The 13,356-nt window shown below is 41.0% G+C and overlaps 1 protein-coding gene across 1 annotated transcript in view; it reads right to left on the bottom strand.

Moving 5' to 3' along the window:
* Window positions 1-200: 200 nt before the first annotated feature.
* LOC138201874 (testican-2-like) overlaps window positions 201-13,356 on the bottom strand; it is a 38,148-nt gene continuing 24,992 nt past the window's right edge. Inside the window, exons 4-11 of the mRNA XM_069155386.1 lie at window positions 11,957-12,071; window positions 7,915-8,023; window positions 7,230-7,351; window positions 6,391-6,506; window positions 6,050-6,268; window positions 3,840-3,902; window positions 2,693-2,830; window positions 201-2,094 (exon numbers count right to left, since the gene is read on the bottom strand). Of these exons, the coding sequence (XP_069011487.1) occupies window positions 1,949-2,094; window positions 2,693-2,830; window positions 3,840-3,902; window positions 6,050-6,268; window positions 6,391-6,506; window positions 7,230-7,351; window positions 7,915-8,023; window positions 11,957-12,071 (1,028 nt within the window). The 3' untranslated portion in view covers window positions 201-1,948. The remainder of the gene's footprint in view (window positions 2,095-2,692; window positions 2,831-3,839; window positions 3,903-6,049; window positions 6,269-6,390; window positions 6,507-7,229; window positions 7,352-7,914; window positions 8,024-11,956; window positions 12,072-13,356) is intronic.

Genomic DNA, 13,356 nt, shown 5'->3' with positions numbered 1-13,356 from the left:
ATCAGAAGTGGTCTGTTCTATCCTGCCCTCTGATTGGTCTATTCTATCCTGCCTTCCTATTTGGTATATTCTCTCCTGCTCTCTGATTGGTCAATTCTAACCATCAATCGGCTGGACGTTATCTTTTCATTTATATCTTTCCCATCCTACAAATTTTAATTCCCTTAAATATTCAGAAAAGATTAAAGTCAACATACAGCTTGGCTCCAGTGCCTTTATTAGTAAAGTGCTCAGCCTAGAAGTACATTCTTATATCACTAACATGCAATACTAAAAACAAACAAATGTCTGGCCTATCAATAGCATGAATGAAGACATGACAACAATATTCTCATAGAAAAAAAATACAGTGTGAATTCAAGTATACACACAGAACTTCAAGTAACGCACACGTTGTTTTTTTTTATAAACACAAAATACAGTATTTTAAGTTGCAAACTCAGAAAAAAAAACCTATTTGTGGCACATTCTTTGACATGATTTCGGAGTTAGCAGAGGACAGCGACTAGTGGTTTCGACTGTGGGTGCATTTTGGGTCATTAAAGTACATTCTACAGGTTTTTGATAAAAGTAATCCAGCTGGAGATGTAGGTCCTGTATGCTGTAGCTGTGTTTATCCGCTTATTTTGTCAAACATTTTCAATTTAAAAACTCCTAAGAGCTGCGGTGCTCCTTTTATCATGAACGTAGCTGGAAACCATCGTAACCTGAAATCCTCTAAGCTTCCCTCACAGTTCATTTACACCGGATTTATGTACAGGATCGGTTTGGAAATATAGAACCCCATTGTGCTGAACTGCTTTTAAGGAATAGTTCGACATTTTGGCAAAGATGCATTTATTTTATAGCCAAGTTAAAAATTGATATCACTATTGATATATATTAAAAAAAAAAATTGACCAGTTGTAGACAGTCAAAATAAGTTGAGAGCACAACATTAATAGTAAATAGTGAATTTGTTAGCAAACAGTTGCTTATTTATACATCCAGCAGTTATGGAGCAATGGAGCTAAATAATTCTCTGTGATTATGTTTCTGGTAAATGTAAATGTAATATTTACTCTCTTTTAGTTCTGTTTTTGGTCTCCACCAACTCCTGAGGGAAATATCTGACTCTTTAGCCACTAAAAGCTCTGCTATGTTCACCAACTAGTTGCCACCTGTGTCTGCTGAACTTAGATGTCTACAGGTGTTACGTGCCAGATATATAGTGCAGGGACTTCCTGAATGGCCTGGCACATAACATTTTCTAAAAACGCAATGTGTCAATTCTACACTGTTCTTCGTACAGATTAAACAAACAAGATAAGAGATGGGAATTAGTGAGCTTTAGATATATATTTTTGTAGGCATTTCTTCCTCGACACAGAGCAAAGCAACTGTTTCCCAGTTTCCAGCCTTTATGCTAAACTAAGCTAACCATCTCATGACTATTACTTTATATTTAGCAGGTCAGTGGTATCGTTCTTCTCATGTGACCCCCTGCAAGAAAACAAATAAGCTTCTTTCCCAAGATGTCGAACTGTTTGTTTAAAGTCTGATCTCTAGTCATTCCAGTGACACGGCAGCTGTAATACTCAAGCAACTGTTCACACAATACAAAATTACTGGTAATCTCTATATGCATAGATGACGGTCGGACAAGATAGGAATTCTGATGGACTTTAGCTACCTATGGCGCAGTAGTCAGTGGGTCCCGCTTTTCAGGACAGCAAAACAAAAAGCTCTGTCGCTCAAAAAACAGAGTAGAATGAAGCAATTACACATATCTAAGACGAAAAACTGGTCATCATCTCATCACTGGACCCGCCCAGCACGACATTTCACACCAGGACAACTCCATGCCTCCCCAGTCCGATCCCAAAATCTTTTGTTTTTTAGGAGAGAGCCATCCCTGTAGATTTTCAGGCCAGCATTTGTGCTCTCCATGTGGGGGGGTCAGACAGTTCTACCAGATGTATCCTCCATCGTCTGCCTCACCCTCCTCCTCTTCCTCCTCTTCTGCCTCCTCCCCGTTATCCTCTGCCTCCTTCTCCTCTTCATCTTCCCATCCCACTCCGCTCCCAAAATCTCCAGAATATCCCATCACTTCATCTGGAAAAAGACAAATATATGAGGAACTGTTTTCTATTCCTGTTAAGAGAATTTGTCTCCAAACAGAATTTTTTTTTTTTTTTTTTTTTTTTTTTTTTTTTTTTTAACAGTTTGGTTTGATCAATTAGTAAAATGTCAGTCATTCATTGGTTCCAGCTTTTTCAGATGTGCAGTCTTGTCAGCTGTCAATTTTGTTTGGTTTTTGGACTTTTTTTGATCAGAAAAAGCAAGAACAATAAAGTTGGGATTGAGGGTTTCTGGGGAATTTTCTTTTACAACTTTCTGACATCTTAAAGACAAAACAAATAATAATGAGAAATAATAACAAAAAATAATTTGGAGCAGCTATTTCTGATTTTGGAGTTCACACGGGGGTTTAAATGTGTGCAGCAAAAAAATGGTTTACTATTGACTCTTAAAAGCCTTTCAAATGTTTGTCCATTAAAAACTAGTTGAAATAACACCAACTTACTTACTTACTAACAGGTCATTTTATATTTTAAACTGGACTTCAAGGATTTAATTACAAAATGAAAATGACTGTATGGGAGGGAGATTTGTGTGAGAAATATTTGTTTGCTAATTGCCAGCCTCTTACCGCAGTCAGGGTTGCCATGGATTCTGGTGCCCATCATCTCTCCCCCGTGCTGGTCGACGCACCAGCACTCACCTCGGCTCTGGTCGCACTGCACCTTCCTGTAGTAGCCGTCCTCGTCGCAGCTGGGGATGTACATGCCTGCACACACACGCACACGCACACGCACACACACACACACACACACACACACACACACACACACAAGCAACCTTGAATATTTATAACCACAGCACAACGTTGCTGCTTCATGCTGATGCCTGAGATGAGAGCAGCAAATGAGGATGCCAAGATGCCTTAGTGAACCTGTGATAGCACCATCAGTCAGGACGGAGAGGCAGCTATTTGGCAGAGAATACCACGGAGACGGAGAAAGCATCCCCTGTTTGTTTTCCAAAGCATGCATATGCCGGCTGGATGGGATTTTTATACAGCATGTAGGCACGTGGTGTGTTTCCTTATGCAGCGAGAGTGCCATGTAAAAATGTAGTGACAGCTTCTGTGACAGAGCTCCACTGTCTCGGCCTCCCTCAGGACACTCTTGTCAAGCCCGAGGCGGAGTTCTCTAACAAGCACCATCCTCCCCACCCACCCCACCCCTGTAAAAAAAAAACAACAAAACAAAACAAGAGAAAAACACAAGAAGTCAGACGAGTGGGCTTCAGGGATGGAAGAACAGATCTCTGGGTTTGGAGCTGCAGACAGAGAAGCAGCTGTGTGTTATGTGCAGCATGCTGGGTAGCGTTGGGGTGTCTCGCGGAGCCAAACAGCTGTGTTAGCCTTGCTCTTTCCCAAAGCCAGGGCTGGCCCTTAATCCCCCCACCCCCCCGCCCCCCCCAGCCTGATTAGGGCCTAATCCTAGCCGTGTGCTTGTGATCTATTTAATGAGCCTCCTCCAGCTTCTCGCCTGCTGCTTCAGGTGTTTTGTTGCGTAAGTTCACCAAGAGACGCAGAGCGAGCGTGAAGGCACACACATGGCAGCTCGATGGTGCAGTTCATGACTAAATGTAAAGCTTTGAAAGCACCTGAGGTAAATGAGTGGTTAGTTCCTGTCCAAAAGGTGCCTCTATTCAAGTTAAGTATTTTTTTTTTTTTTAAATCTCCAAAAATATCTTGAACTTCACAGTGTTGTTATGAAAAAGGTATTTACCAGGCTTCTTCTTGGCAACCTCCTGCACTTGGATCCTCTCCAGCTCAGCGAGGCACGGCGGCTCTGTGAGGATCAAACACAAAAAAGTGATGACCGACAATCCTCAAAACTTATCTCAATCAATGCTCTTCATGATTATATTTTTGTAATCATCCCATCGATTTGTTTAAGAAGTCTTATGTTTCATTCCCCGGGGCATGATCGATTGGGGAGAGCTCAGGTGAAAGAGCATATGGATATGCAGTCGGGAGGTGACAACGAAACGAGGTGCAGACAGAAATAGAAACAAAGCAGAGAAAGATACTTTGTATTGACCTGTAAGGTAATAAAACTTCCACAGTATTTGTGGATCCTCACAGAAATATTCCTCTGTCTTTCCTATCGTGTGTTGTGTTTGCACAAAACTGGATGAATTCACAAGGCATTATGAGTTTACAAGTGAAAAAAGCCTCTTAAAATGACAATTTGTATCTATTTCGATAAATGTGGTGTGATGTACAAAACATTACTTGATGGCTCCCTGTGCAGTAGCTTCTAAATATCAACATCGAGGGCACAAAAATTGATTAGGGAGTGAGTGTAATCTATTGCATGCAGATTAAGTGCTGATCAATGGGACAATCAGCGTGCAAATGAGATTACTTCCAGAAATATCCTGTGTTTATCGAGCAAGGGTCAAACGGTTAAGATGTGCACAGCTGAAATGTGAGATAGCATCCATGGAGGCAGTCGATCATTTCATATGTTACGACATAAAATTTTGTAAAACACATAAAATATCAAGGAACACGGCTTCACACTTAAGCTCCAAATGAATTTCCGAGCACACCAGGTATTTTTAGATATATTTTTCTCTCTGAACCCTTCTGACAGGGTCACCGTGCAACACTGGTAATCAACTTTCAACCTCTGCGCAGCAAAATGAAACTTTTGTTCCTCAGAAAGAGGACTAGTTTCTAAGCCTAAGTTCATTGCAAAAATGATCGTCAAGACAGGCCTTAAATGACATTTCAGTATTCAACACTTGCAGCACTAACATGTGAGTGCTTAGTGAAAAGCCTATGAAGTACTAGTATAGAAAGTACACACCGGATATCACCATTTAGGATATAAACTACGACAGCTATAAAGACATCAAACAAAACAGTTGTGACAGCTGCACAAATCAATTCATGGCTTCCTCCCCAGAGATAAGTAACATAGATACGCAGACTTGTCCTGCATCCCAGGAAAGGACATAGAATAAGTGTTGTCAAATGCTCTAAAGGAAGGGAAAGTTGTTCAGCCTGAAAGTTGTGGGTTCCTGTCACAACAGTGAAAGACGTTGTCGAGCTGCAGAAGGAAGCCTTCTAGGGCTCGGTAAGCCCGGAGGAGCTGTAAATCAGGTGAAGACTGAATTTTCTGTGCTCGTTTTCTGTACTCAGTTGCGGGCAGATTTCAGGGAGGCCATAAAGAAGGACTTTCGATTGCCCAGAGAGTGATTCTCAAATAAAAGAGGCCCGGTCCAGATTGAAAGGATGAGAGCAGCTGATCCAGCTGGGAATATTGTTAGAGCTGTATCTAATGATGAATAAATGGAATTCATATGAATTCAATTCAATATGAGTTTGTACAAAGTGCAAAAGTCTTTAGAGGAGCCAGCGCTTTAAAGATGTAGATTAGACTAATTAACACAATGTCTCTCATTTGTACGTCATTTCTCTGTTACTTGTTTAACCCGCAAATAGAAATGTATAAATGATAGTTTGTGGCTTTAGGAGGAGTTAAATCTAACTATTTCTTAGTTTTAAATACTGCTTGGCGTATTTTTAAACTTTGAACAGAGCCAAGGTGTTTTTTCCCCCCCTTTATGCCGAGCTAACTGCCTCCTGACTTATAGCCGTATACTGTGTACACAAGTAGTTCCCCAAATGTTCCATTGTGTAGCCATATTTCAGTGTTTAGAGGCCACCGACTGGAGCGCTTCTGGTAGTAATTTGATTTTCTTTAGTTTTTACAGATGCTCTTTTGTTTACCCCACTTCAAAGCAATCATAGCCACTGTGCTTTCCCTCTGAGTGCTGAGAAGCAGGTGGAATATATTGATGTCAATGCAAATCGTGCGTTTCCCTCTGACATAACCTTGCTTTTATTTCACCCATTTACAGATCTGACTCAAAAATAGACTCGGCCTGTCCGCCCTGCTTCTTCTCTGGAAATCCCTTCACTCACTTTCCCTCCAGAAGCAGAGGCACCACTCCGCCGTGGAGACCTTCCCATCCTTGTAGCTGTCGCAGGAGTTGAAGAAGGGTCGGATGCAGACCTCGTACTTGTCCAGGTTGATGGCAGCCAGCTCAGCTTGGTCCAGATACAGATCACTGTTGGTGTCCAGCTTTGAGAACATCCAGCCGATGGAGTCCTTGCAGCTGGCCACCAGGCTCTTGTCCAGCACTGTCAGTAACAACAGCATAGCACTTTAGTTTCTTTCTGTTTACACTACAGGTCATTGCATAGATAATTGAGCTGTGAGTTTGGAAGCTGTAGAGAATCAAACTGCTTTGTGAGTTTCCAACCTGAAGCGGTGCCAGCTCCAGGCTTGCCAGAGTTATTCTGCTTTGCGTTTCCATGAAGGAGTTGGAACCAGTCTCTGAGGCGGTCACCCAGGTCTGCCAGGTCTTGGCCGGTGCAGCTCTCTGAGGGAGCAAAAAAAAAGAAAAAAAGGGAATCCCTCCATTCAAAACGCTGGCAGATGCTAGACAGCAACCTGACTCACATTCCCAAGGCAGGCGCGGATTCAGTACTGCTTTACGCTGCGTTCCATTCAGTTCACTGTACGTCAGTAAGAGCACAGGTTTCCCTCACGGCGAAGCTGTTGATACGTACTGCTGTTATTTAATGTGCACGACGTGCTAATCCCAAACAACTCTGCTATATTTTGCAATTAACTCTGCGGCATAAAATTGCTGATCTCCAATAGAAATTTACTTTCAGTTTGCAGATGAAAAACAGGAGTAACATTTCATCTGTTTGATCTATTGGCATTTCCACGTGCCCGAGAGCCTGGGACAATCAATACTGTTTGGCTGCAATGGTAGATAGTGTACACTCTAAATAATTAATTACTACATGATTGAAGGAGCAGTTTAACCACATGGGGGATATTTGGCTAACAGTAATTTCTGAAATTGGTGAGTATTGATCCCAAATGTTGAGCAAGCATTGGGTTGATCGGTTCTGGGAGAAAATTAAGAGTCCTACCCTGCAGACAGAACGCCGCATGTGGCCACCAGAGCTTCGTAACTTTCTTTCTTTTTTTTTTTTTTTTTTTTTTTTTTTTTTAAGCTTGATTCATACATTTTAATTTTTCACATCTCTCTACCTGCACCGTATGCATGGAGGAGGTGAGAAGAGCGACTTGCCACGTTTTGTGTCGATGTTTGTGATGGTGACGGAGGCCGTGGCACAGGGGCAAAATCCAGCACACATGATGTTCAGTTCTTTGCCTGCGAGGCAAGCCTGCTGCTCCAACTTACACTGTAAGAAGAGAAAGAGAAAGAGAGAGAGACAGAGGCACAGATGCAGTTAAAATATTTATGGGGGTGACCGCAGGAAAAAGAGATTGCTCATTCAGATGAGACACTGCACTTAGAGAAAGGCAGCAAGAATGAGCTGTCATTTTCCGCTGTCATCTCATGCAAGGTCAAAATTTAAAAAAATGAATCAATAAAGAAACCTGGCGGTGGTCGGTCTACAGTGATGCCGCTCAGAAACAGTGTCAGTCATTAATCATACGGCCACATTGAGCCTTTGCACTCGTCCTCCCGCGAGCAGTGATGAACTGTGCTGCCCTGCTGCACCCACGTATATGTCAGTGCAGCAGGAAACAGCACTTGACTGGACTCCTCTCATTATTTAAAGCGATGACACGGCCACTTTCCATTTCGTTTCAGGGTTATTATGGTGCCAGAATTCAGGAATAAAGCACAAGTTAAAAAAAATAAATAAATTTAAAAAAAAAGAGAGAGAGAAATATCAAGGTAAAAAGTGCAGTGAGTGCTTTCAAAGAGAGATGCTGGTGCAGAATATTTTTCTCTCACCTCAGAAGCGTAGTTGTGTCCATCAGAGCCACATACAGGTGAGGAGGCAACCACAGGACATGGTTTGCAGGTGCCTTCATGAGCCTCCAGCTGCCCTGACTGTTTGACTCTGAACATAAGAGGGAAAATAATACAAAGTTGAAATGCCTGCAGGGTTCATCGGGGTAAATTTGTTTTATTATCCCAGATTTATCTGATATGTATTTCTGAGACACTGCTCCAATACAACAAGTGAATGACATTTTTGTTAATGATGTCCACAGCTTTAAAAAAAAAAAAAAAAATTAGTCAGCCATACTTGCAAGTGTCCGCATGCTAACATTTGAAAATTAGCAGTAAACACAAAGTACACATGTAGCTAATGTGAATGCCATTAGTTTGGCCGCTATTAAGGCCTAAGTCAGCTGTAAGCCACCGCCAAAGTGATTTCAGTGGAGCCTGAATATCTTTACAGAATTTAATCCATCAACCAGGCGTTGTTGAGATGTTTTACAACAAGTTAACTCAAAATACAGCTGACCCGGTGGTAATATCATTAGTTCTGGAGGTATGTATGATAAATCAAAGTATTTGACCTGATGTTAGGTCGAAGAAAAAAAGAGAACGTGTGTACTGTACTGACTTTTAGGGCAATCTAGTTGTTATATTTCAAAACCACGTGATTTTACTCTATCGTTGCTCTTGAGGAAAACAGATCCGCTTGGAATATGAATTTAATTCTGATCCATTGAGTAAACGTTGAGCTTTTTCAACAAAAACAAAGGAAATCACTTCGTCTGTGGGGTCTGAAATTAGTTTTTAGTTGGTTATCTGAAAGGATGCACGTCCAACTTTTGTCACATTAGCTCTTGTTCAAGTTTGAATGCATTTATTTTACATTATTTTGGACAAAGGATCTTCAAAAAAAATGTAATGTGTAATGTAACATTGTGTGCGAGTGGCAGTGGAAGCCTCAGGTGCAGATATATTAGATCCCGCATAAATGAAACCAAACTTATCTGCCCGGCCAGAGATAAGGGAGGAAAAAATATGTTTTGCAATTTGGTTGAACTCCCCCTTTTATACTTTACCAGCTTGCTGAGGTCAAAACACAAGAGTTACAAATCTTATCCAACAAGCTGTTTTTATTACAGCTCGGTCTCATTAAATATATCCCGCAAACTATCAAACAAACCAGGCCATTTTTGATTATTAACCGCCACAAAGTCATAACGTGCCTGTTAATATTTGGATGCACTGCTCGTAAAATTCCCCTTGCTTGCTTTCCTCTCACACGTTGATTGACTTCATGTTCAGTGAGCACAAGCATCCGGCTCTGCCGTTCGGCTACTTAATGATGCTAGGATGGTTTAGTGTGGTTGCGTTCGTGCTTATTACCCATTATTCGACACAGTCTCTCTCATCTCTGGAGTGACTCTGTAAATGAAGCACTTTATTGAAAAAGATAAATGCCTGTCGCTGCAGATAGACTTTGCAGGTAGTAATAATTCACTCCATTAATTCTTTTCTGCCTGCAACCCTGCTCATTTGTTTTTCAGTCAAAGTGGAATGAACGGTTGAGCGAACGGATAAATGCTTTTCACCGAGCTTTACAACAGAAAACTAAAAGATCTTCGGGAGGAGAGGGGCATCTTAAATCTGCACATGAACCCCAGTGGTACATGATTAAATGCACAAAATGTGAAATATTTTAATTTTTATTGCACTTTAGCTGTGATGGTTTTAGCATCAGCTCCTTCCTCCTCTGCTTCTACTTCCACTGATTAATGTTCTATGTTTTCTAAAATTGCCCTATTATCAACAAGGAAAGTTCTTGAAGTAATGCTGCACAGTCAAGCACACAGTATACTCAGCGTTCAAGACGCAAGAACACTGTTGTTCAGTGACTCACAATAAAACAAGATTTTTGTTTCCTTCTACTTTGTGTTTTCTGCATGTCGGTGTTGTGGCAGTCAAAAAGGATTGGAAATAAAAACTTTGAAAAGTAACTGCAGTGGAATCGAGAACTTTCCTCTTCTTATTCATCCCCTCACCCACTCACCTGCTGCCCATGATTTAGTCATTTAAAGCAAGACTGTGTTGAACTTACAAGCATTAAAACAGACTTAATTTTCCATACTGAGGGGACATGCTGCTTTACTTGATCTGGTAGCCTTTTAGCAAAATTTTCAGAATTCTGTTTGCTAACTACACGACTTTTCTCTACTTTTGCTGCGCAATGTTCCTATTTCCCATCATCCCGCTGTCATAAACTGTCTCACTTTGAGTTAATTTTAGAATCAGCCTGGCAGATTGTGCATGCAGGCTTAGGGTAAGACTTCCTCATGTCCAGTGCATCTGAAATCCTGATTTTAGACGCATCCTGCAGACACGTAGCAACATTAGCTATTATTTGGAGTTGTGCTTCTGGCCACCCGATTAAATATCAAACCAACGTTCACTATTGTTTTATCTCTGTTTTTGGTCTTTAAGGGAAAAGCTTTTTAGGTGCTAAATGCTCCACTGTGTTCACCAGCTGGGCAGATATCACATTTAACAGAGCTTGTTTTTTTGCAGTAAACAGCTGCTCACATCTGTGAGCGACACTCTGGCATGACAACAGAGTGACAAAGAACCAAAAACAGTGAAACAATTAGCTGAAAGACCCCAAATCACTCAGTAGAGCTTAGAAGAGTTTATCACACGTGTTACACACCCGACATTTGATCTACTGTATACGGTATATAAGAATATTGATGCAGCAGTTTTTCATGTATGTTATATTTTTGTGACAGTTTGTGGACATGTTCATGTTTAAGCTGCATCAGTTATATTTGTGTTAGTAGTCGATTTAACTAACAATGATGATGATTTGGAGCCATCTTGGCATCGGTTTGTTATCACTTGCAGCTCTTGTTGCCAAGTGGGAAATACAGCTGGTGGAAATTTTCCACATGTCAACCAGAAGCCTGACTTGAATGTTTTTTTTTTTTTTCCCTTTTTCAGCTGCTTATATTTCACGTCTTTACAATATAACGTGGATACAGTGGAAGCCTTGATGTGCCAAAACACTGTTTAGGTTTGGTCAGATTTCAAAAACAATATATACGTGAATGCATAAACACAGAATGCACAGAGCTTTCATTACTACGTCATATATGTGCACAAGCTGATCCAAGAATAAGAATGTCTGTATAGCCTACATATATGTATGAGTTCATAAAATGATGATCCATGCAGTTTTAAGTAATTAAACTAAGTAATAGGGGCTTCATCATTAATTAAAGTTGAGCCACGTTAGCTCTTGATACATCATGTATTAGTTAGGCATTAATTATTTATAAAGTATGTACCGTTAACATTAAGTGTTATCCACGAAGTTAGCATCTCTTACTTCTATGTACGATAGAAGAATGGCTGTTTTAAGTGTAGCCATGTATATATGGACGATTGTGTATCTTATGAGCAACTACAGACCTGATTTTGAAATCACAACAGAATAATCAATATTGAATTTTAGATACAATGGAATTTAAAGCATATAAATCTGTTTACTTTGAAAGTCAGAATTTATGTGGTCTTTATTCCGATCTTTTATTATTTTAAGAGTCAGTTTTGAGCTGAGCAGTTTGGAAAACCTCAATTCACTTGAACACATTCAGAAAAAAAAGAAATGATCTTCAAGACCTGATGTTCAAGATCTATATTCATAATACTGTAATTCACTAAGCTCATTTCAGATATAGAAATTGTAGTGAGGTAAACTGCCAGGTGATATTTAAATTTTCACCATGAAGGTTTTGGTTGTTCATCAGATTGAGATCTTTAGGGTCCTTATTTGCCTCGAAATACATTTTCTAAGTAGTCATTGCACAGTACAGAGTTCCAGCTGCACTCTCTGACCATGTTACTGACTTTAATCAATAGCTCTCTAACCAGACATTTTACGGCTTTTAATTGGCACATGGCTGTTGAATGCCACAAAAATCTTCTAAACATCTGTAATACCTTTTCCCAACACCAAACAACTCTCCGTCTGATTTCAGAGCTGCAATTCCTCTACCTTTGCTCCAGTTTCTTGCGATTGACACACATGGCCCTCTGGTAGCCCTGAGCGACGCACACCTTATGGCGGCTGCACTTCACATTCTGGCATGGGTCCTTGGTGGTGTCCACAGCTGCGAACATAAAACAACAACACTGAAAATCAAGCGGTGTCAATCACACCCGAGGTGTTTCAGTTTAATAGTTTCTACTTTTTTTTTTTTGTTACCTCCAGCAGATAAATACAAAATTACAGCTGTTTTTTTTATTTCTTTTTTTGACAAGGAGCATGTGTTTAACAGCCAGTGTGCTCCAAAACAAAGGAAAGCTGCTATTTACTGTGATGTACCTTTTAAATTTACCTTCCATTCTCATAAAACTTTTTACACAGACGTATGCAATAAAAATCATGAAATGCACAATGAAAAATATTCCAGCAGTGTGCACAAATGAGTCCATTGATTTTATAGTCAGCACCGCTGAAAACATGGACGCCTTGCTGTCATTAGTGAGGCAGCCCATCGTCAATAGTACTGCCTGCAGTCTCCAACGGCTGTCTCTGATTGCAAGAAAACCTGACAGCACTGATTGAGCATCTCTTTCTCTCGGCTTGTCACATCTCACTTCCCCCATGTCAACTTATCACTGCCTCTCCCCAGCTCGCCTTTTCTCCCTCTCTCCCAGAAACACACACTCCATCTTTGTCTCCCACGTTGCTGTCGCCCTCCCTCCCTCGCTCCCCTGCAACTCTCGCTATCTTCAGAGAGTTGAATGGTTCAATGCCAGTCTCTTTTTGCACTGATAGACTGAGATGAAAATAGCACTGTGTCCTCCACCTTCCCCGGCCAATGGTCAATGCCATCCGAAAGTAGATGTCACACCGTCCCAGTCCATTTTCCGCCTTGCCGGAGAGGCCTCGCAAAAACTCGGAGGCTCGGATAAATTTAAGAGTGAGTGACAAGCGGTAGTCGCGGTGAGAAATTTAAGCTGTGAAGTCCTGAGTCAGCTTTGAGCAGCTGCTTTGTAGTCAACACGGTAAACAGACGAGGTGGGTTCCAGCCAGATCCCTGCAAATCTGGAGACTAGGTGATACATTGATGCTACAGGAGGCAGGTATGAGGGAGCAGTGGACTTTTAGGGAATCAGTGAACAACATGACAACTGTGAGGGAAGCCAGAGATACTGTGTGCCTGTGGAAAGACCATGTATGAATCCCAGTTGGTGACTGGATTTCATAAAGAGCCCAACTTTGGCAGCACTTTTGAGCTTGTGCTCTACTGCATGGCATTCAACAGTGTTTTATTTACTATGGAGGATATATGGTTAATCCATTTGGCTTGACTATCTGTTAGGACAGCAGGGCATCTTTTAGACCCACTCAGACAACAATTTGAGATGCTCCCTCCCGCCCAGATTAGT

Source organism: Embiotoca jacksoni, unplaced genomic scaffold, assembly GCF_022577435.1.
Source record: "Embiotoca jacksoni isolate LCO1_2020_lvr unplaced genomic scaffold, fEmbJac1.0.p SCAF_20, whole genome shotgun sequence".
NCBI classification, from domain to species: Eukaryota; Metazoa; Chordata; class Actinopteri; family Embiotocidae; genus Embiotoca; species Embiotoca jacksoni.
This window is presented reverse-complemented; position numbering and strand designations above follow the sequence as displayed.